Source organism: Paramisgurnus dabryanus, chromosome 18, assembly GCF_030506205.2.
Source record: "Paramisgurnus dabryanus chromosome 18, PD_genome_1.1, whole genome shotgun sequence".
Lineage (NCBI taxonomy): Eukaryota > Metazoa > Chordata > Actinopteri > Cypriniformes > Cobitidae > Paramisgurnus > Paramisgurnus dabryanus.
In genome coordinates, this window is record NC_133354.1 from 164,872 (window position 1) to 190,522 (window position 25,651).

The 25,651-nt window shown below is 35.5% G+C and overlaps 2 protein-coding genes and 1 long non-coding RNA gene across 9 annotated transcripts in view; 2 read left to right on the forward strand and 1 right to left on the reverse strand.

Annotated features, from left to right (window-relative positions):
• The window catches only part of nedd4l (NEDD4 like E3 ubiquitin protein ligase), a 101,106-nt gene extending 98,453 nt beyond the window's left edge, over window positions 1-2,653 (forward strand). For all 7 annotated transcript variants that reach the window (XM_065243995.1, XM_065243996.1, XM_065243997.2 and 4 more), the window contains one exon: window positions 848-2,653. In XM_065243995.1, coding sequence (XP_065100067.1) covers window positions 848-950 — 103 coding nt within the window. In that variant the 3' untranslated portion in view covers window positions 951-2,653. The remainder of the gene's footprint in view (window positions 1-847) is intronic.
• Window positions 2,654-8,134: 5,481 nt separating this feature from the next.
• LOC141281037 (uncharacterized) lies at window positions 8,135-11,467 on the forward strand. The gene is made up of 2 exons (XR_012335419.1): window positions 8,135-8,337; window positions 9,066-11,467. It is a non-coding gene; the product is annotated as an uncharacterized lncRNA (long non-coding RNA).
• Window positions 11,468-12,417: 950 nt separating this feature from the next.
• alpk2 (alpha-kinase 2) lies at window positions 12,418-25,344 on the reverse strand. The gene is made up of 10 exons (XM_065243547.2): window positions 23,872-25,344; window positions 19,211-21,464; window positions 18,972-19,125; window positions 17,727-17,857; window positions 16,767-16,805; window positions 14,408-14,706; window positions 14,246-14,334; window positions 13,874-14,091; window positions 12,958-13,006; window positions 12,418-12,868 (listed from the first exon to the last, which is right to left on the reverse strand). The coding sequence occupies exons 1-10, from the start codon at window positions 25,342-25,344 to the stop codon at window positions 12,670-12,672; spliced, it is 4,905 nt and encodes a 1,634-aa protein (XP_065099619.2). The 3' UTR covers window positions 12,418-12,669.
• Between the last annotated feature and the right edge of the window lie 307 nt (window positions 25,345-25,651).

Below are 25,651 nucleotides of genomic sequence, written 5' to 3' on the forward strand. Positions count from 1 at the left end.
TTATTTTTAAGATTGTATGGCTGCTGTGTAGTAATTCAAATAATAACAAGAAAAAAATCACTATAATCAGCTATTGACCAATCAGCATATAGGACCATAATTATGTTCCACAGAAAAAGTTAACATCCACAAAACGTTTTTTTAACGTTTATTTTTCAATGTTTCTATAATGGATCACTCCAAAGAACCCTTTATAGCACCTTTATTTCAAAGAGGGGGGTTGATTATTACTTTTTTTCCTGCATAACAACATACTGTTAATGTTACTATATTTACTAACGGAACATATATAGCACATCCTCTCGTATGTATAATGCCAGTCCCCGTTATTCCCCTTATTCGGCGCATCTTTTCATGTCGTTTTATTTATTGGTTTCTCTTTTTCTGTTTTTTTTTTTAAACCAGTCTCGCTTGGGTTTGGGGTTAGATTTGGGATTTGCTTTAGAATGTCATTTAATATATAGATTTCTTCATGTTTTGTCTATTTTTAAACCATGGTTGCTTGGAGTTGTGGTAAGAATTGGGGTTTGGGTTAGGATGTCATTTTATGTAACAAATCTTACTGTAACCCCAAACCCAAGCGACAATGAAAAAAAGAGAAACCAATAAATAAAATGACACAAAAAGATGCGCCGTATAAGTGAACGGGCGTGCGTATAATGACTGCAAAATTGGAATTTGTCGTATGTACTGCACGACTTTTCAACTGTGTGCTATTTATATATATTTCTTGAGAATGGGCTGCGAACGTTGATTAAATATTCGTAAATGTGCTAAAATACACAAATGTACTGCTTTACAACGCGTACAGTCGTTTATGACCATTTTGTCTTTCTTCTACTCTCAGCTTCAATCGTTTGGATCTCCCGACTTACGAGTCGTTTGAAGACCTGCGGGAGAAGCTTCTGATGGCGGTGGAGAACGCTCAAGGCTTCGAGGGCGTTGACTAAGGAAGCTCCATTTATAATCACACGATCTCCTAATGCAACCTTCGAGCAGAGACTTGTACAACACACACTTATACTCACATACACACACTCTCGAGTTGCCATTGTACAGCCAGATCTCAGCAGCCGCAGGCGTGTGATGTCACACAGTATATGCATGTATCCGTCTAGCTGGAACGCCATTGGCTGTGAACCCGTTTGCGAGACGCCAAACAACTCTACGAACCATTTCTCCTCCAACACTTTTTTTTTAAATTACACTTTGAGGCCAAAGTAGTGTTGCATTATTTACAGTAACGGTAAAAGCTCAGATACACTTCAGTGTTCGGACTGGCCTAGGTGGGTGTGGCCTCGTAGTGGGTGTGGCCTTGATAAAGCATTAGAACCATTGCGACCAATCCCGTTTCTTGCCAACGTAATGTAACGAAGAAGCAACAATGAACTGTCGTCTTATCAGGTCTTATTACCACCAGATTACCTTAGGAATTACAGCCAGGATGAAGGGCGCTACGTCATCCTCACTTCAATTCTGTCAACAACGCCAAGTTTCCCCTTTCTTCCTCGAGGATTATTTTTTTATCTTCTTTTGCAATGCGACAGGATGTTGATAATTGTTTTTAATAGTTTATTATCGCTGTTAATATGATCGTTCTTATCGAGTAAACGGATATTTGTACCAACAATGTGGTTTACTATTTTAAAAACAATGTTATCGCAAATGCATCAGTGGCCTGTCCATATCCATATCATTGTGGGTAAAAAACTAACATAAAATAACATGATCATCATCATGGTTATTGTATTGCTATCAAACTGGCATGAACATGTATCTTGTGTTTCAATATGATTACGTAGTAATTATAAAACTATTCTTCTTGGTTGAAAGTAAGATCGTCACAGATAAACATGGACATGCGTTTGACATGTAAATTAGTTTGTGAGAATGGGTTTTCTTAAACTGTAATAAATATTGTTCTTAATTATGATTATACCTGTTCATAATGCTGTAAATGAGTTTGTTTTGGGGTAAGGAATGGTTGCATTCTTTTACTGTGTATGTGTTAAATCTGTCGGAAGTATTAATATGAAATGCAAGAGTGAAGCTATCTTAAAAGCGCTGTGATTCAAACACTGCAAGTCTCGCAGTAAACTTTCTTTCTTAGTCCTTCTTTCTTCTAACACCACTGAACCTAAACGGGCACTTTATTGATCATGTCACCTTTTTTGTGAACTTGAATGTGATTCTGTAATATTTCGTTTCTTTAATGACACTCGGTTACTTGGTGCAATATCTCTGCCTGCCGCTAACACATCTGCCATCTAGCAGGGACGTTCAGATAATAGCTTATCCCTACAGCTGATCTGGAGTCAGCTTGCCTGCTCAACCTACAGTATAATGATCAAGCATGGAATAGGTTGAGTTTGCAGCTGTTCCTGGATCAGATTGGTAGAAGTGAGCTCCACATTGAGTAAGACTTCAGACTGGTTCTGTTTATACTTTCTGTTCTTCTGCCTCCCACCTCACTCACACATTTCGGGCCGCTTTAATCTGAATTCGGCTCCGTAGGTTTGTGATAATATGATTATTGTTATTGCTATAAATTACCCTTTCTTATTTGTTTTTTATTGATGAGGAACATTTACTTCGTCTTGGTTCCTGTTCACGGCAAGACTTCAAAATAAACTGATAAATGGAATCAGCCAGGCATACTGTTGTATTACTGTGATTAAAAAGCCTCAATTTGGGGCATTTGAGACCCTTTTAAGAAAGATCTTTTAAAAGTTAATGTTTTAAGGATCATTAATACATGTATGTATATGTGTGCATCTCTTATAATATAAGATATATAATATACTTATAAGTATAATAATGCATAACTCCAGAATGTCAGCCTTAGATAAACTAGGTTAAGGTTAAGGTTATAACGTACAGGGTGGAAAGTTTCTTTAATGTCAGTGTTTAGTTCCTTATTTGCATATCAGCAAAGTTTTGTTGATTTGACCTGTTACAAAGTTGTGTAGGTAACTGGGTTAAAATCTGGCAAACGCTTAGACTTTTAAATCTAGTTCAAGGCTATGTTCAGATTTTCTACATTTAAAATATTTTTAAATTAGCCATTAATATTTATATGATCAAGTTTTATTATATTAATTTATAATGATTTGTTTTACATAAAGAAAATGTATACTGCTCTAATATAATTCTTTGGCATCTGTAAATAACCAGTATATTTTTTAAATAAGTTAAATTTATTTTATATCGACATTTATAATAAAACTATCACGCACAAAAAATACTATTATTTGTAATAAATTGTAGTATACTATATAATGAGGTTCACTGCAGTTTAATATTTTAGTATACTATAAAATCCCACATGCAAAAATTAAATATGTAAGCTTTAAAAATTTCTTACTATAGTAAAAATTGTGTCAATTATAGTATACTATATAAAGTACTTTAATAAAAAAACTTTGATACTAAAGTAGTAAAGTATCCAAAAAAGTAAAGTATAAAAAGTGTATGTTGTTATTTCTCTTTACTTTTTATGCAAAAACTGACGTTTGATGTAAAATATAGTATTTTGATTAACTTTATTTGGACTTAATATGTCAAATCTTTTAGAGGTGTCATACTGAGCACATGGCGCGAGAGCTCTGCCATGCGGTGAAGGAAACTTAGTTCATTCACATGTGCAATCTGGCAGCTATCAGATTCAAGGACAAGCAAACAGAAGCCGATTGCTTTCCTGTACACTTTATCAAGCGTTTTCTTTCAGCAATCACAAACAGGTCCAACATCACATGAAAAGAACTGGATTCAAGCTTCGACATTCAGTGATGTTACGGTAACGTTTGTTATCTACAAACGGGTATTATGTTTGTCAATGCTTCTTAGAAGTCTAGTATGTGGGTTATATACATTTTGTGGAGTTATAGAAAAACAATGTGTTTATTTTATTCACAGGCACACATAGACGACGCACTGAGCTGTTTGGCCTACTGCTTCTTCATATCAAAGAGTCCGCCATGTTGGGGAGGTCAAAACATTCTCCAGTTACTAAATCATTGTCATTAAGAAACTTATGCTTGTTTACCATTGAAAGTAAATCTTACCAGAAGCAGACTGGGACTAAAAAGTGTTCCTGGACTTGGCCCACCACACCCAATGTTGTCATAACATAACATACCATACGTTGCCATAACGTAACATACTGAATATTGCCATAACGTAACACCATATATTGCTATAATCTAACATACTAAACACTGCCATAACGTAACATACCGAACTTTGCCATAACGTAACATACCGAACATTGCCATAACGTAACATACCGAACATTGCCATATCATAACATACCAAACGTTGCCATACCGTAACATATTAAACACTGCCATAACGTTTCATGCCATACTTTGCCATAATGTAATATAACATACGTTGCCATACATGACATACCAAACAATGCCATAACCTAACATACCATACGTTTCCATAAAGTAACATATCATACGTTGCCATAATGTGACATACATACCATACATTACCATCACGTAACATACTGAACGTTGCCATAACCTAACATACCATACGTTGCCATAACGTAACATACCGAACATTTCCATAACGCAACATATTATACGTTGCCATAATGTGACATACCAAATATTGCCAAAACGTAACATACCGAATATTGCCATAATGTAACATACCGAACATTGCCATAACGTAACACCATATATTGCTATAATGTAACATACTAAACACTGCCATAACGTAACATACCGAACATTGCCATATCATAACATACCATACGTTGCCATACCGTAACATATTAAACACTGCCATAACGTTTCATGCCATACTTTGCCATAATGTAATATAACATACGTTGCCATACATGACATATCAAACAATGCCATAACCTAACATACCATACGTTTCCATAAAGTAACATATCATACGTTGCCATAATGTGACATACATACCATACATTACCATCACGTAACATACTGAACGTTGCCATAACCTAACATACCATACGTTGCCATAACGTAACATACCGAACATTTCCATAACGCAACATATTATACGTTGCCATAATGTGACATACCAAATATTGCCAAAACGTAACATACCGAATATTGCCATAATGTAACATACCGAACATTGCCATAACGTAACACCATATATTGCTATAATGTAACATACTAAACACTGCCATAACGTAACATACCGAACATTGCCATATCATAACATACCATACGTTGCCATACCGTAACATATTAAACACTGCCATAACGTTTCATGCCATACTTTGCCATAATGTAATATAACATACGTTGCCATACATGACATACCAAACAATGCCATAACCTAACATACCATACGTTTCCATAAAGTAACATCATACGTTGCCATAATGTGACATACATACCATACATTACCATCACGTAACATACTGAACGTTGCCATAACCTAACATACCATACGTTGCCATAACGTAACATACCGAACATTTCCATAACGCAACATATTATACGTTGCCATAATGTGACATACCAAATATTGCCAAAACGTAACATACCGAATATTGCCATAATGTAACATACCGAACATTGCCATAACGTAACACCATATATTGCTATAATGTAACATACTAAACACTGCCATAACGTAACATACCGAACATTGCCATATCATAACATACCATACGTTGCCATACCGTAACATATTAAACACTGCCATAACGTTTCATGCCATACTTTGCCATAATGTAATATAACATACGTTGCCATACATGACATACCAAACAATGCCATAACCTAACATACCATACGTTTCCATAAAGTAACATATCATACGTTGCCATAATGTGACATACATACCATACATTACCATCACGTAACATACCATACGTTGCCATAACGTAACATACCGAACATTTCCATAACGCAACATATTATACGTTGCCATAATGTGACATACCAAATATTGCCAAAACGTAACATACCGAATATTGCCATAATGTAACATACCGAACATTGCCATAACGTAACACCATATATTGCTATAATGTAACATACTAAACACTGCCATAACGTAACATACCGAACATTGCCATATCATAACATACCATACGTTGCCATACCTTAACATATTAAACACTGCCATAACGTTTCATGCCATACTTTGCCATAATGTAATATAACATACGTTGCCATACATGACATACCAAACAATGCCATAACCTAACATACCATACGTTTCCATAAAGTAACATATCATACGTTGCCATAATGTGACATACATACCATACATTACCATCACGTAACATACTGAACGTTGCCATAACCTAACATACCATACGTTGCCATAACGTAACATACCGAACATTTCCATAACGCAACATATTATACGTTGCCATAATGTGACATACCAAATATTGCCAAAACGTAACATACCGAATATTGCCATAATGTAACATACCGAACATTGCCATAACGTAACACCATATATTGCTATATTTAACTAAACACTGCCATAACGTAACATACCAAACTTTGCCATAATGTAACATACCGAACATTGCCATAACGTAACACCATATATTGCTATAATGTAACATACTAAACACTGCCATAATGTAACATACCGAACTTTGCCATAACGTAACATACCAAACATTGCCATATCATAACATACCATACGTTGCCATACCGTAACATATTAAACACTGCCATAACGTTTCATGCCGTACTTTGCCATAATGTAATATAACATACGTTGCCATACATGACATATCAAACAATGCCATAACCTAACATACCATACGTTTCCATAAAGTAACATACCATACGTTGCCATAATGTGACATACATACCATACATTACCATCACGTAACATACTGAACGTTGCCATAACCTAACATACCGAACATTTCCATAACGCAACATATTATACGTTGCCATAATGTGACATACCAAATATTGCCAAAACGTAACATACCGAACGTTATGGAAAAGTTTTGGCAAAGTATGGTATGTTTCATTATGGCAACGTATCGTATTTTACGCTATTGCAACCTCGTCATAAAGTAACATACCATACATTGCCATAATGTAACATACCAAACTTGACATAATGCAACAAACCGAAAGTTGCATACCATACATTACCATAACATACCATTCCACAACATCAATCTTAAACTGGTGGTCTTCTTCACCCATGTAAACCTGTATGGCGCAAGGGTGGACAGGGACTAAAAATGGACATAGCATACTAGCTTGCAATTTTTTAACACCAGAATTCAGAAACATGTTGCTGCATAAAGTTTAAAGGAAGACAAATTTATTATAAAAATCTGCATTTGAACTATTTGCCAATGGCATTTTACCAATCATAACATAAAACAGAGTAATACCTGAGGCTTTGACTCAGTCTGAGTTTATGAGTCAAGTCTGAGGGTGATGATCTCTTATTTTATGTTTTCTACATCATTTTATAGGACAAATGAAATAACTGAAAAGCTACTAAAAAGCCAGGTAACCAAAAGTATTACGGCCGACAAATCATACCATATGTAACATATGTATACCATAACATATGCCTTTTACTTTATAGGACAGTCTTGACCTCCCTAATATGGCGGCGATGTTGATATATGATTCAGCTGTGAATGCAGTGTCAATGCATGTCTGATTTTACTGCTACAAATGATTATATATGGGCTTTAAAAATTCATAATAATAATGTACATTTTTATAAAAATAAAATATACACTTAATAAAATGTATATGATTATTATTATTAATATAAATAAAGTATACATATAATCAAGTACAAATAATATTATAAAAAGCCAAGTGATGATTACAGGTCAGTGAGCTCAGCAATGCATTTCAGGTGCTCTGTCCCCTAGCTAGTCATTAAAATAATTGTTGCCATAGTAACAGAAATTTGGCGTTCAAACTTTGGAGTTTTAAGTTTTTTTAAAACAGTTTTTGAAATCTCAAGAGTGAAAGTGTTGTAATAAAATGATAGTTTTCAATGTTTTTTTAAAAAAGCACTCTCAGGTTTTGGGTTAGTGACCTCGTCCCCACGTCACTGTGGATCAATACCTCTCCAGGCTTATCTCAAAAAAAGCACTAACTGTTTAACTAAACCCCCTCTAGGTACATATAGGAAGGTTAAGTGAGAATGAAATGATCAGTCTGTTCAGAGCGTCGACTTGTTTCTCGTTTTGGTGGACCACGGGAACAGACTGAGAAAGTGAGTTTTGGTTTATAGTTTTGTGAAATGCTTCCTTTGTCAGTAACCGGTTATAGTTAAAGACATGGAGAGACACAAGGATCGACCATCTTTACAAGACGGTAGTCTGTAGTAAGTTACAACCTATCTACCATATTGTTATTTATTTTGTTCTTGAAGATAAACAAATATATTTTTGACTATTATCTCAATCAAAAGTGATTTAACTTTTTAGGTAGGTACAGTAAGATTTTTTTTGTACATTAAGGTAAATCCAACTGCAAAATCCATCTGTTACAACACTAGATATAAAAGAAAATCTAGAAGTTGTGTCAGGGATTATATCAACTATTATAAGCATAGCATTTGAGAATACGCTTATTAAATTAACATATTATTGAATAATGCATGTCCTTTAAAAAATACATATTTTATAAAAGCAATAAGGCATTTGAACGCTGTCATGACTGAAGGTGTTGCAGGTGCATTAATACACATTGTGTTTAATAATACCTATTAGCAGTGATACTGACTAAGTAGGAGTCTAGGGCACAAGTAATGGGTCAGGTTTACAGGTCAGTCATGCGGAGAGCAGCTGTACTATTTCCCCAGTTCCCAAAAGTTGTAATCTAACTACAGGTGGATAACATTTACACATAGACCACTGTGTCTGAGTATTCATAATTGTTCACATTACTTCGATTTTTCTTATCTGTTCTGTGTTTAAATGGTATCCAAAAATGTTTTACGCTGATTTTACCGTAATAAAGTGTTTACTTGCTAGGTAACTACTGGCATTGTAGGATAGGATGTACTCTCATAATGATACTAAATTGTTTATGTGATTTTTCTTTTTTCAGACCGTGTCAGTTTTTGTCCTCCTGAGCTGTGGAGTGTGACAATGGTGTTTGTATCCTGTGTCATCAAACGCCATTATCACACTAAATAGCCACGGTGTGACCTCACAACCTCCTCAGCCAATCAGAGCAGAGACACAGAAAAACTCTATGGAGTCTATGGACTTCTGTTGTGGGATTATGAAGCATGGATACTTGTGTCTACACGTAGAGGGTATTTTTATTACTGTGACAGTTAATTGATCATTAGCTGTTGAAAACAGATGGCACGTCTGCTATTGGTATGCCTACTGACCCAGTTGTATTTATCAGACGGGTTAATGAGTACAGTATGCACACACCATGTGATGCATATGGCACAGTTTCCTTGTATGGTACAGGGCATGACACCCATAAGAAATAATGTACAGTATGGATCCGCTGTAGCAAGTTTTGTTCTTGGTGCATGAAATTTATTGTAAATGTATTGAGTGTCATGTTTACTAGATACAATTATATCAATGTCACTGATGGATTATGGAAATGTCTTTTTTTTAAGTGTAGACAACAAAAGTGAGACAAATGTTTAGGTGATTTTAATAAAGTGAATTCAATGACCAAAAATCAAATGTTTACGATTTTTCTCAATATCTCAGGAAGTACAGATCCAATAAACAAAATATATAGATCATAGGATATCGAAAAATCAACACATAAGGACTTCTGATAACCCATATATATGTCAGTATGCTACAACTACCTGTATAGTGATAAGACTCTAGAGCTATACAATACAGATTTGCATGAATTACATTGTAAATTACATATCGTGCAAACAATTCACATTTTTTAGGTGATGCATGTTAGCAGCCCACGCAGCGAATAAATAAGAGGACATATTCTACATTGCTTTGAAAATGTGTGTGTATTTATATATAGTAATGATTCAATACTGTAGTCATTTGACTTTGGATGATGATGAGGTGAAGGTGGAGGGCTTGACATTCTTGCAAAGGCAATTCAGCAGCTGTTTACTTGGCCACGTGTACAGATTGTTCCATCGCATCAGATTTAATACCATATCATACAGATGCCATCATTCTCATGCGAGACATACGGCATAGCTTGACTTTATACACAAACAAAACATCATATGGTTGACAGTGCTGTGCACAAGGTCACTGAATATTTTTTAAGCAGTGATTCTTAGTCAAAGTTTATAAAATGCATATTTTTAAAGGACTTTTAATCTAGTCCATAACCATGTAAAACATGTATTTAAATGAGCATTCATATTGCAATTTCAATTCTAACTCATAGTCAGTAGTCTTTCACCTTTAACAGTAAAATTGAATTTAGGTAAACTGGGACACTTTTTGACATTGACCTAAATTCTTAGTAGTATAAGGATTAAGTTTAAATATACTTGGGGTGGTTTCCCATGCAGGGCTAAAAGGGATAGTTCACCAAAAAATGAAAATTCTGTCATCATTTACGCTTTTTTTATCTTGATGAACACAAAATATGATATTTTGATAAATGATGGTAAGCACAAAGCAGAGTGTAAACACTGACTTCCATGGTAGGAAAACAAATAATTATGGAAGTATTGTGATAAATAGGCTAATGAAGAAAATATTTTGATAAATGATGGTAAGCACACGGTTAAATTCCATTGTATCTGTTTTTCCTACAATGGAACTCAATAGCCTCTTTCACACAGTAATTTCGTTAAATTACCATGAATTTACCCGAATGAATTTACCAGTAAATACAAAATATGTGCTGTTTACACACGAAACGACGTTCCGTCTTATTACCAGTAAAACATCACTCACAGATCAGTTTCAAAAATACCGGTGAACTCGGAGAGAAAGCGGAAGTTACCTGTGGCGCGTGGCCGGGGAGCTCAGTGTTGTATTTGTAAACATTGGCGAGTTATGACTTCATATCCACATCCGTATTTTGTTGTTTTCACATCTGTGGCAAACGCTGAGGGTCGCGAAGTTGCTCGTGACCAGACAACATTGCGTTACACGACGTCAAACGGAACCTGCGTTTGCACATTAGGCTTCACAGAGGGTATGCTAAGGACGTCGGCAATTCGGCAAATAGATGGTTAACTGTTTTAAACAACTTTGATGAAGAAATGTGCGACTTTTAAGCAGCGTGTGTGTGGAAACGTCCGTAAACAGTGCGCGGATAAACGCGTCATCGGTATAAAAACGTTATGATTGGCCCGAAGCTAGCGCGGTCTGATTTCGTCCGTTTTAAATGGCGGTGATCTATATTTTGTACACATAGCGCTTACCGGTAAATTACTGGTAATCATACAACCTCTCTTACTGGTAAATTGGCAGCACTGATTTACCGGAAAAGTTCTGATCACAAATGACTTGTTAACTGCAATTTACCAGTAAATTACCGTAAAGACTGTATGTGTGAAAGGGACTGATGGTTACAATCAGTTGTATGGTTTTCATTATCAAAATATCTTATTTTGTGTTAATCAGAAAATGGTTTTTGTTTGTAAAAACTGGTTAAATGTCCTAAAATAACTATACTGCAATAAAAGGTTTTTCAAGAAAAAAATTCTTAGTATTTTTGTCTTGTTTTCAGTAAAAATATCTAAAAAAATTCTTAAATTAAGATGCTTGATGAGTAAAAACGACCCAAGAAAATAAGTCTAGTTTTTAGACCAAAAATATCAAATTTAAGTGATTTTGTGCATATAATAAGCAAAAAAAAAAATAATAATCTGCCAGTGGGATAAGCAAATTTTTCTTGACTTTTTCTTGAATTAAGTGTTTAAGAAAAATGTTCAAGATTTTTTTGCTTACCCCATTGGCAGATTTTTTTTGCTTGTTTTATGCACAAAATCACTTAAATTTGATATTTTTGGTCTAAAAACTAGATTTATTTTCTTGGGTTGTTTTGCTCATCAAGAAAAAGCATTTTAATTTAATCATTTTTAGATACTTTTACTGAAAACAAGACAAAAGTACTAAGAAATTTTTCTTGAAAATCATTTTTTGCAGTGGCTAATCTACACCCTGTCCAGGATACCACCGCTTTAAGTACTTTAATTGCACATGACAATGGGCCATCATTAACAAGAATTTCCTGTTCTTTGCTATTACAGTATATAAACTATCATCTTTATCTTACAAACACCAGCAGGCAGCTATAAAGATATTTAAATAACGTCAAAAATCTGTCAAAAGATGACACAATAAAAATTATATTTTAACATACAAAATGATTGAAAAATTTAAATAACACACTCTATTTTTAAATCAATTACAAAATCTGTTTAAGGCTAGTTATAACAAAATAATTTTTGTTATTGAAAGAAAGAAAGAAAGAAAGAAAGAAAGAAAGAAAGAAAGAAAGAAAGAAAGAAAAAAAGAAAGAAAGAAAATAAATTATAAAAATAAGCAAAGATCTCTTTCAGAATATAATAACATTTTCAACAAAACATCATCTTCTCTGATTTCTTTACAGATGAATATCATCTCATTCATAGGTTTAAAGTGAAATCTCAGAAACATATTTGTCCCTGAGCAAAGTCCTAATGTGTCTTTTAACTCAATTTACCCAGAAAGCAAATGTTCAGGGTTGCCTCTGATCAGGATTTGCCTTTCAGCACGGAGCCAAATGGATTTTTCTTGGGTCCAGGTTGTGCTTTTGGTTTAGGTTGAACAGTCTGCTTCGGCTTGGGTTGTAGCGACTTCAAGCCTAATAATTCACAGTATTTGTTACACTGGTGCAATGCTTTAAACTGGTCAATGAAGGATGTGGCACAATTCCCTCGGAATCCTTTATAGCTGGAAAAATACAAAAGATAATTAATGTGTTTTATAATTTCATTATTGACTATATTAAAATATGATATAGCAGTCAAATCATAACCTACCCTTTCTTACAGGTGGCAATGCCAACATCTGTCAGCTTCATACCAACACCTGAGAAAAAGAAAAATATGGGCAAAATCAGTTTTAAGATGTTAAATAAATTGTTGATGTCCCCAGAGTACATATATGAAGTTTTAGCTTAAAATACCATATGGATAATATATTATAACATGTTAAAAATTGCCACTTTGTAGGTGTGAGCAGAGAGTGCAGATTAAGGGTTGGTGTCATCCCCTTCTGACATCACAAGGGGAGCCAAATTTAAATGAGCTATTTTTTCACATGCTTGCAGAGAATGGTTTATCAAAACTAAGTTACTGGGTTGTGCATTATCACATTTTCTAGGTTGATAGAAACACTGGGGACCCAATTATATAACTTAAACATGGAAAAAGTCAGATTTTCATGATATGTCCCCTTTAAAAGCAGATTCAGGGGGGCGTTCACACAAGACAAAATTTGGATTTACAATTTTCACCCAATTACCAATTGGAAATTGACGTTTAAAATTATGTTTTAAACATCAAGTCTTGACTAATATACTTTCAGAAAAAAAGATATAAAAGTTTGGTACAGATATGTACCTTTTAGGTACCAATATGCATCTTTTAGGTACTTTTGTACCTTCTTACCCTGTGTGTATTTGACGTCAAATTGATATTTGGGTTAGCAGATGCTTTCATTCAAGGCAACTTCTTAATTTACAAATTATATTTTATCTGTATGCATCTTTCCTGGGAGTCGAACCCCTGACCTTTGCAGTGCAAATGCAAAACCAACTGAGCTACAGGAATACTTTAGTATTGCCCCAAATTACAGGCACAGCTCATGGATCACTCATGGTGGGCTTCAAACCTACAGCTTTCACAGCTACACAACCCCATAAGTAATGTTTGGTGACGTGGAAGTGTTATTTACCCTGCATATCCGTGACGAGCAGGTTTCCTTCGGTCTGAGTGTAAACCCAATGCTGAAACGCACAGCATTTCTGTCCCGCCTCCGAGTCCTTGCGGATCAGGTTGATCTCCTTCCCATCCTTCACTGAATACTTCACAAAATCTCCCAGCAGCTCCTCTTCAAGGGTGGCGTAAGGGATCTCATTGGATGGCCGGTGAACCAGATAAATAGGGATGATCCTGGGAAATCAACATGTATTTTTACAATACATTTTTAACACTGAATTTTATGGATGTCAATGTTTTCTGTTGTCTGGAAAAAGCCATCAGTAATGTTTAGAGATTTATATTTTATTTCTATCATACAGAAACACTAAAGATCTGGCATACTTACTCTGGCACCTCTCCGAATGATTCTGCAGACTTTGCCACACTATGATACGCTTTTATATATTCCCTGGCAGTATTCTGCACATGACATTCCTGAAATTAAAGGCAAAGTCAGAATTTCCTTTGTGTTTTAAGCTTCAACGCTGACAACATTCAACATTCCCACCTCCACAGCTAGGCTGTAGTTCCTCTGTACAAGCTCGTCATTGCTTTTGGTCCCGTAGCCAATGGAATTGTGGACTTTCAGGACGCAGGGATGGCCGGGGTTGAAGCGTGGCAGCTTGCTTGCTCTCAGAGTTGTTCTGAAGGCTTTCCGGTGCATTCCTTCACCAAAATGGAGCTTCTCTGTTACAATACTCGCAGGCTGATTTTCCCCAAAGTACTGATCCGACAGGAAATCTTCTTTAAACAGAAGCGGGCTACACTGGATGTTTTCTTCATCTCCTTGCACAATCCTGGGCTCGGCTGGGAGATAAATAATTGGGGATTTTTAGTACTAAGTGTGTAGCTATTATTTTTTACAGCAGTTTGTGATCTATGACACTTTTGTATATTATCTATTCTGCTTTCAGTGAACAGTACACTGAGAAATCCTGGGTTGTGTCAACCATGATTGAGTAAAATATGAATCCAACCAATGGGTTTAAAACACTTTACTTAAAGGGGTGTATGTAAGACTGACATGACACCGTCATAATCATGAACATGAAGAAGATTTTATGCACAATTATGACAACTGTCATTACAATAAATGACATTCGCTCAATTATGTCATTTTTTATGAAAATATGACTTGGTTTATGTCAAGTTGTAATAACAAAGACATCTCAAACAAATACATCATAACTTGTCATAAATCTGTCATAAACATGAAATAGCAAATTAATGATCAAACTTAAGAAACTACCTAGCTTTATGGGTTAATATACATAACTGTATATAATGTTGTTTATACAGACTCAAACTGTCAAAACCAACCACATGACATTGGCTCTCATGAGGCCATTATAATTGTGTCATGAATATTTTTCTGACCACTTTTTACCAGTGATACAATTTGTCATAAAAATGTAATTGTCAAATGTCAGTGTTAATACTCATTCATGTCACTGTTATTAAACAACTTGAATATTTCTCTTGACCTCAACTACAATGAGGCAGTGCAAAAAATTATTTTCAAGAAAAATTTTTGTCTTGTTTTCAGTAAAAATATCTAAACATTCTTGAATTAAGATGCTTTTTCTTGATAAACAAAACGACCCAAGAAAATAAGTCTAGTTTATAGACCAAAAATATCACATTCATAAAACAAACAAAAAAACTGCCAATGGGTTAAGCAAATTTTTCTTGATTTTTTTCTTGAATTTAGTGTTTAAGAAAAATTTTCAAGATTTTTTTGCTTACCCCATTGGCAGATTTTTTTTGCTTGTTTTATGCACAAATTCACTTAAATTTGATATTTTTGGTCTAAAAATTAGATTTATTTTCTTGGTTCCTTTGCTCATCAAGAAAAAGCATTATTTAAGAATTTTTTTATATTTTTACTGAAAACAAGACAAAAATACTAAGAATTTTTTTTTAAAGTCATTTTTTGCAGTGTGCATATAGAAATTAAAGGAATAGTCTACTCATTTTCAATATTAAACTATGTTATTACCTTAACTAAGAATTGTTGATACATCTCTCTATCATCTGTCTGCATGCACGTAAGCGCTGGAGCGCGCTGCGACACTTTGATAGCATTTAGCTTAGCCCCATTCATTCAATGGTACCACTCAGAGATAAAGTAAGAAGTGACCAAACACATCAACGTTTTTCCTATTTAAGACGAGTAGTTATACAAGCAAGTTTGGTGGTACAAAATAAAACGTAGCGCTTTTCTAAGCGGATTTAAAAGAGGAACTATACTGTATGGCGTAATAGCACTTTTGGGAGTACTTCGACTCGGCGCAGTAACACCCTCCCTCTCCCATTATGAGAGGGAGAAGGGGAGCGGACTTTTCAGGCGAGTTGAAGTACTCCCAAAAGTGCTGTTCCGCCATACAATATAGTTCCTCTTTTAAATCCGCTTAGAAAAGCGCTACGTTTTATTTGGTACCACCAAACTTGGTCGTATAACTACTCGTCTTAAATAGGAAAAACGTTGATGTGTTTGGTCACTTCTAACTTTATCTCTGAGTGGTACCATTGAATGAATGGGGCTAAGCTAAATGCTATCGAAGTTTCGCAGCGCGCTCCAGCGCTTACGTGCACGCACACAAATGATAGAGGGATGTATCAACTCTTCTTAGTTAAGGTAATAACATAGTTTAATATTGAAAATGAGTAGACTATTCCTTTAAAGCTATAGATAGTTTCTTAAGTTTGATAATTAATTTGCTTTATCATGTTTAAGTTAAATTGTCTTGGTAATGTCAAGTTGTCATGTGAAATTATGATGTATTGGTTCATGTCAAGTTCTTATAACAAAGACTTATGTTTAAAAAATGCAAAGATTAAAAAGGACTTAATTGAAAGCTGTTTACCTGGTTGATCGTGACTTGGGATGACAAGTTCCATAAGAACTGTAATAAATGAAGACATTTGAGTCAATGTGTAGTGTATATTTAATCCTTCTGCATTATTTTCTCATTATATTTTTACTTTAATAATCTTACTTAGTATTTTTGTCATGTTTTCAGTACAAATATCTAAAAATTCTTAAATCAAGATGTATTTTCATGATGAGCAAAATGACCTAAGAAAATAAATCAAGTTTTTAGACAAAAACTATACAATTTAAATGAATTTGTGTTTAAAACAAGCAAAATTATCTGCCAATGGGTTGAGATTTTTTTTATATATTTCTTCTCAACCCATTAGCAGATAATTTTACTTGTTTTAAGCACAAATTCACTTAAATTGTAAATGTTTTGTCTATAAACCAGACTTATTTTCTAAGGTCATTTTGCTCATAAAGAAAAATATCTTAATTTAAGAATTTTTAGATATTTCTACTGAAAACAAGACAAAAATACTAAGTAAGAAAGTCATTTTTGCAGTGTATGATGGGGACTGTTTGCCCAGCCACATTGTGAAGGAAAAGGCAAATTCTGTTTACCCCTAAATTACATGAAATACACAGCTAGACCTGCCTAAAATGCTGGGTTGTTTGTAAAATATGGACAGACCCAACTGTTGGGTATAAATTAACGTATGAAACGTCCATATTTGACTCCACCATGGGTTCAAACAAACAACCCAGCATTTTTAGACTTTAAACATCTTTTCCATCTTTGTTTTTATGATCAAACATACCAAATTTTCTAAAGCCTTGAGAAGTGATTCACTCGGTCTCAAACTATAATTCTGTTAATGTTTCAAAATGTCACCTAAATCTTACACTTCTGCTTAGTCATAGAGTGCAATGCATTAGCTAATGAAAAATCTGAATTTATAGTGTTATTAATGGACAGCTTGGCTCGATGTGTGTGTGTCTGACGTACCCTCAGACGTGAGGTGATACTCTGATGTGGACACGGAGATGTTGGAGGTACTCAGGGTACATTTGTACAGTCCAAGGTCTTTACTGCAGGCCTTCAGAATGGTCAATGTAAATCGCTCATCGTCCCCTTCACTGCAGAAAAACAAAAAGTATTTCACTGAACTTTAATATACACAAGACATTACAATTACAAAAAATCTTATCCAAAGTGACTTAAAGTGGATTATAAGATGTACATTTGATCATTGGGGATCGAACCCTGAGCTTTACCAACAAAATTCGGTGTTCGCTTAATGCATCTTAATCATAAATATATATGCAGAAGCTTGCAAAACAGTAAGAGCAAGGGTGTATCTGTGACAGAGTCAGCGTTTAGTGGCAATGAATCACACTGTTATGTAAAAGGTTCAACATGCTCCCACTTCAAATCATGCCTGAATCACCAGTGTACTGATGTTAAGTCTGATCTTTGCCAAAATCCACAACAGCTCAGATAAGAGCCGAGCTCCACCAAGTGGACAAAGTCATTTAAATATATCCTCTTATCCAACACTCCTCTTATCCAAAATATAGGTGCTACATGATGCCACAGAAGAAATATTTTGCTGTATGTCTCTAAAGAACCCCTAACATTTGATGAGTCTTCATATTTTACCAAAGATGTCTTTGTTGTGAAGAAAGTTTCCACAGACTATAAATTGGTAAGAAAGATTCTTTTAAGAACCTTGGAATAAATGCTGGAACCAAATAGAGAACCAAAAATGATTCTTCTATGCACCGCTTTGAAGAACCTTTTAAGCACCTTCATTTTTAAGACTGAATGTTTGATGTAGTGCATTGGGTAATACATTTTGGCCCTGTCCCAAATGGCACATTCCGGACTTGTGGACTTCCTCAGAGTCCACACTTTGATGTAGTGCAGACCTTAGGGACCCTTGATGCGAGTCCACAAGGGCGCACCGGAGGCGTAAATAGGAAGAGAGTTGCCCATTAGTGTTAACTCCTCCCTTCCGTCGTCTGACTGGTCTGATTGCCCTTTCGCAAGGACTTCTGGGTTGGTAAAGGGCGTGAAGCCTGTTGCAGTGCGGGCTTTGCCAAAGACTGCATCAGGAGTCGCTGATGAGAACACTAAACGGACTCGTACACTAAACAAGCACACGCAATTTAAGGACACGAGACGGAAAGTCCACTTGAAGTGCGCCATTTGGGACAGGGCCAATATCCTAACAGTCCTAACATTCCTCACCCTTTCTTGTTCTCTGTCAATACTGTTCCTTCCTTAGTCCACTTAATAGTAGCATCAGGTGGAACTTGGTTAAACCGGCACCACAGTGAGATGTTTTGAGGTTCAGCAGGGACGGGATCAACCTGGATCTCCGATTGTACATGAGGAACCACAACTATTAAAAATAATACAGAACCTGTTATGATCTGTAGGCAACTATCAATATGGTCAATAATTAATGTTTGCATTATTTTGTTAACCTTCTTTTGGTGTTGGAGTCTTCTGCTTGGCAACTTCACTGTATGGTCTTCGGGTAACATCTTCATCCTTTCTTGCTTGGCGAAAGATTGCGGGCAGTTGAGGTCTAATCTTCATCAGGATTGTTCCTGACTGGTCGTTTGCGATTCGCCTACGCTTGATGTCATCATTTATCGTGCCAGATAAACATGTGCTCTGTGGTTCTGAACTACATGTCTTGTTTTCCAACTTAGCCACATTATTTCCACTCGTGTCTGCTTTAGATTTAACAGGGATGGTTTTCTGATTGGTGTCCATATTGGACGTGCCCTTCTTGGCCACAGTAGTTCCACTTTTATCTCTTAAAGATTTAACAGGGATGGCTTTCTGAATGGGGTCCAACTTGGCTACATTAGTTGCACTTATGTCCACTATAGATTTGATAGGGATGGTTTTCTCACTGGTGTCTTTGTTGAGTTGTACCACTTTGGCAACATTATTTTGACTTTTATCTTCAATAGGCTTAACAGGCATGGTTTTTTGACTGGTGTCCATTTTGGACGTGTCCATCTTGGTCACATTATTTAGACTTTTATCTTCTATATGTTTAACAAGGATGGATTTCTGAGTCATGTCTGTGTTGGACGTGTCCATCTTTGCCATTTTATTTCCACTTGGTTCTGCTTTCGGTTTATAAGGGATAGTTTTCTGACTTGTGCCTGTGTTGGACGTGTCCATCTTAGCCACATTACTTCGACTTTTATCTTCAATAGGCTTAACAGGCATGGTTTTCTGACTGGTGTCCATTTTGGACGTGTCCATCTTGGCCACATTATTTCGACTTTTATCTTCTATAGGTTTTACAAGTATGGTTTTCTGACTTGTGTCCGTGTTGGAGGTGTCCATCTTGGTCACATTATTTTGACTTTTATCTTTGATATGTTTTACAAGGATGGTTTTCTGACTCATGTCCGTGTTGGACATGTCAATCTTTGCCACAGTATTTCCACTTGTTTCTGCTTTCGCTTTAACAGGAATAGTTTTCTGACTTGTGTCCGTGTCCATCTTGGCAACAATGGTACAGTTTGGCCCTACTTTGGGTCTCACTGACATTGGTTTCTGTGTGCTGTTTTTGTTGGCAGTGTCCACCTTGGTGGAAAGATGAGATGCTAGACCATTTGAAGCCACCTTCGCTTCAATGTTTTCAACTTTGCTATTAGCATTCTTCTGAACGGTTCTGTTTCTTACTTCAGCGGGTGGATCAGTCTCATGTTTTGCTGTCCCATTGTGTGCGTGCTTCTTCTTCTTCTTCCCCTGGGTTTTAGGAGTTATTTTCTCCGCTCTGACAACAACTTCAGTAACTTCCCGACCCCCACAACCTGCTTCTTCTGAGTTGACTTGACTTTTCTCTTGGGATGGTGGTTTCTCTTGATGTTTTGATGTATGAATCCCATGCTGCTGGTCAGCCGATATCTCCTTATGCTTTGAGCGACCTTTGCCATCCGATGAGGTTTTGTGAGGCATTTTGTCTTTTTTCACTTGTGCGGCACTGCAATTTTGCCTTTGAGAATTCACATGGTTCGAAAAAAACACATGATTCAAATCTCCGGGTTCATGCAAGTCTAGACTGACATATGCAATGTGGTTTGTCTTAGACACCATAAAATGCTCTCCCGTTAGTAAAATGAAGTTTGAAAGCTCTTTAGTGATGATGTCACATTGGTTTCTCTTAGAGTCCTTTATCCCATCTGAATCTTCACAAGATGAAGAGTGGTCTGGGAAGCGGCCTTTAGAAGAATCATGACTATCATTTGAGTTACGACTGTTTTTGATAGATGGCTTATGGCAGATTTCATCATTAAAAATCCCTTGGATAGGAACGTCTACACCAACGTGTGCAATGTCTTCTTTAAATACACCATGATGGAGAAAATTATTTCCAGTACCAAGTGGGTCAAATGGCATAATAAACTCTGTAACTGTATCTCTTCTCTCTTTTGGCTTCACAGTAAAGTCCACAATGTTTGAACCCTCAATGAAGGAACATGATATAGACTTCTCATCTGTCTCCACACCTTGTGTGTGTTTCAAGAAAGACACATGATCATTGGAATGAGAGGAACATGTGTGAAAATCAGCGTCGGATCTGTGACGTGCCTCGCCACTCACACACCCAGCCGTAAGATTCTTGTCGCTGGTGTTAGCTGAGATCCTCTGCGCAACAGAACCGCTTTCAATGTCCAACCCAAGGTGGGAAACCAGTGCATCTCCCTCCGACTAAAAAATTAATAACAGAAAGAAATCTTCCATATCTTAAAGAAGACGACAGCAATGTACAGTAGACACGAAAGAGATATAAAAAAACGTATGATAAAGCATAAGCAAACCAAACTCAGTCCTATCTTTGTGCAATCTGGCTATGTTTACATACCTCACTGAGGTGATGGTCACCCTACTCCAAAAACCATTATGCGTTCAGACTAAAGGCTAAAGTCACCTGCAGTTGTCAGTGAGGGATCATCTCTATTATAGTGATCACAGCCGCTGTGTCACATATGCGAACCAATAAGAGCTCTTCATTTGACTCATAGGACTGTGGGATTGGATGAACTATGGTACAGTGTGAGTTTGTGAGTGAAGGGTCGTATTTCTGGCCCTCAGCTGTGCTCGTGCCCACCTCTCCAGTTCCTCTTTTGCTCTTTGGGCTATTATCATCCTCCACTCTCTATAATTAGTCTCCATTTCTGTTTATCTGTATTTTTCCCTTCACCTCACATTACTCCAGCAGTCACAGCTGTCTGTCATAAACACTACCATTTAAAGGGGTCACTTATTTATTCATTTATTTTTATTTTTTACTTTGAAAAGTCTTAAAATCTAATAATGAGATTTGGAGCAAACGTTTGATTTCAATCATTGATTTTACTTTAATGTTGACTGATTGACATGTCTGTATTTATGTTTATAAGTTAGCAAGGTATATAGGGTTATATTTTATACTTAACATTATGTAAGATGATTTTATGTAAAAATCACAAAAAAAATGACTGTAGCTAGGTTTTCACAGACTGGGTCATATTTTAAAATAATAGTAAACTCATCTTAACTATGAAGTAACTATGAAGATAAAACTTGGAGAATTATTTTGTGACAACAGAAAATTAAAAATAAATAAAAATGGTTATATTTTCGTATATATTCATTAGTACCCCTTTTTACTTTGTAAACAGTAAGAATACATCTAGGCTCTTATTATATTAATACTTCTTTTTACTCTATTATTAATGTATTTTTCTTAATTATTATGTTGAGCTGATTACATGTTTGTTGACAAATGTAACTTCAAACATTTAAACCTATGCCTTCAGATAAAAATATTTATTTGGCCAAAAATATGTTTTAAATATATACTAAATACATTTAGTAAAAAGAAAAGCTTAATTAAATATATATATATATATATAATAGTGAATGAAAATGCATACATTACCATCCAGTTTAGTCTCAGTTAAACATATGACAAAATAAAACAATATATTTTAAATATCATTTTATTATATTTCAAAATATACAAAAAATGGCCAAATATATATATTTTGAAATATGTTTACAATAATGTATTTTTAACCAAAATATCTTTTGAATATTTTAAAAATAAATATATTTTAAAGCATTTATGTTCACATCGCATTGGAAGAACTAAACATAACTGTGAAAAGATTAAATATATTTTTTACTGCAAAAATATACTTATAATTTTATACATACTTATACATTTTATACTTATATTTTAAAGCATTGATGTTCACATCACATGGCCAAAAATATATTTTGAAATAAAATTACAATAATGTATTTTTCACCACTATATTTGTTGTATATTTTAAAAAATATATTTTAAAAATAAATATATTTTAAAGCATTCATGTTCACATCACATGTATATAGTATATTTATTTTTAAAATATATTTTTTAAAATATACAAAAAATATATTGGTGAAAAATACATTATTGTAATTTTATTTCAAAATATATTTTTGGCCATGTGATGTGAACATCAATGCTTTAAAATATATTTATTTTTAAAATATATTTTTTTAAATATACAAAAAATATATTGGTGAAAAATACATTATTGTAATTTTATTTCAAAATATATATTTTTGGCCATTTTTTAACTGAATGGTAATGTATGCATTTATTATTAATTTTTGAATATTCAATTATGATCGAACCCATGACCTTTTGCATAGATTATGCAGTGCTACCACTAAGCTACAGGAAAAGTATTATATATATTTTTCAATTACTATCATGCTTGTTATAAAACAACTGTAGTCTATTTGATCACAAATATAGTAAAGCATGTGTGTGTGTGAGAGAGAGAGAGAGAGAGAGAGAGAGAGAGAGAGAGAGAGAGAGAGAGAGAGAGAGAGAGAGAGAGAGAGAGAGAGAGAGAGAGAGAGAGAGAGAGAGAGAATATGGAAATCACTCATTATGGTATCACCATATACACTATAACTCTACTATTATATTCCACCAAAGCAATAATCTCAATATGTTATTAATTCAGTACAGTTACTACCAAAACAATACTGAACCCCTTGTACCTCAATTCAAAGACCTTATAAACATTCGGCCAAAACAGCAGAGTTAGTCATACAGACATGCCCGTCATCTCACCTTTGCACTCCAAAGCTCTCCAGAGATGTGCTGACTTCCACATTGTTTAACATCAAACTCATTTTCAGGAGACCTGGGGGTCATTTCTACATTTAAAGCATCCAGTACGGTTTTCATCTCTGGTACGTGAGAAACACTCTCAATAAGAGGCTGTGGCAAATTAACTTCATCCTCCACAATCACATTTGTCTGTCTGTCTGAATTTGATCGAAAAGAATCATCGTTTCCCTTTTTTACCACTTCTTTTTCCAGGGCTTCATCATTTGCTGGTTTCAGGGACATACATGTCTGTCCACCGAGGTTTGTAATATCTGGGCTTGTCCTCTGCTCCACAGCGGTGTCTTGGATCGCCATCCCGAGCTTTGAGTCGGCACTCAAAGTGTTGGTGCCAGTGAAAGAATCTTCTGTATAGGTGCTAACTGTCTGAAACCAATCTGAAAGTGCACTAGCCCAGCTGTCCGTAGATGACCATCTCTCGACAGATGGAAACAGATCCCAGTTCTCAGCTTGCTGGTCAATTGAAATGTTGTCCCTGTTGAGGACACACGAGGCTTTTGTGTAGTCTGGTTCGGCCTCGGGGGGGCTGGAAGAGAGAGAACGACGGCACTTGTCAAAAATAGCACCACCGTTCTCTTCACCTGCCAGGAACTGGCAAGCGTCCAGCCACGTCTCATTGCACACCTCGCCGTCACGTTTTATCCCTGTGAACTTTAAGCTGACACCCTCGCTTTCATCTTTTGGAGCAATCTCCGTCATCAAAGAAACAGTGTTCGATTCATCTACTGGTTGATCGTTACTGCATTCGCCAGGTTTTACATTCATGGCAAAACTGGTGCGAGAATCAACAGTTGGGTAAACAAGTTTATCTTCTGAGGTTTTATTTAGAGTCAGAATGGCGCTGTTGTTATTGTCCGGTCCATCAGCTGTTTCCGACACATTGTTTAGCATCTCCAAAGGATCTAATACTGAAGAGGCATGTGTTAAGACTGTTGAGATGTTTACTGGTGTATTCATTATGTCCAAAGCAGTATTTACTAGTGGATGTTCTATATCATTCGACATCTGATAACTCGCAGATATGTTTAAAGTGACGTCATGTTCTGCAAACTTGTGCTGTTCTGATAATGCTGGCAAATGAGAGTGAAGAAATGTGTTTGCTTCTCTAAAACTTTGAGATGTTTGATGTAGTAGATCATGACTGATGTCATCATTATCTGGATTAATTCTAGTGACTTCTAACCGTGCATTGTGAACAGAGAGGTGTATTAAATCTGATGCACTCTTAGTGCCTCTGTCCTCTTGAATGTTAGGAGCACGGATCTCCACAATGCCTTCCTGGCATTGAACTGGGTTTGGTCCTGCACATTCTGATGTGAGATGATCAGGTGCTGGTTTATTGTCGTGTTGGTCATCCCGGGTTGATGCATCACCTGCATCTGTCTCCAAGAGCACCAGATAGTCCGGAGTGGCCATGTTGACCCTCTCAGCTGTGATCTCGCCTTCTCGGGATCACTGTGAGCATGTCACTGAAAAATTTGAGAAAAAAGAGCTTTAATTAAGTCTGACATCACAAACCACACATTTTGTGGTCCAAATGTCCATCAGATGCAAAAAACAAACTACACTAAGTAATATATAGTCACGGTAGGCAGTAAAACTTAATAAAATCACTCAAATTTTCATACAGAAATTCCAGATGGCCAGAAAGTAATTAATCTTTAATGAATTGTTAAATTATTGGTGTCCGGGACGCATAAGTTTATAAATGTAATAAGCATAA

Bases quoted from the DNA above. Each gene is read 5' to 3' on its own strand.
- alpk2 (XM_065243547.2), bottom strand. From the start codon at position 25,344: ATGGCCACTCCGGACTATCTGGTGCTCTTGGAGACAGATGCAGGTGAT. The intron at 21,465-23,871 runs GTGAGATGACGG...TTAATTTTTTAG, and splicing joins GAGAGCTTTGGAGTGCAAAG to TCGGAGGGAGATGCACTGGT. The intron at 14,335-14,407 runs GTGGGAATGTTG...CTTTAATTTCAG, and splicing joins ACTACAGCCTAGCTGTGGAG to GAATGTCATGTGCAGAATAC.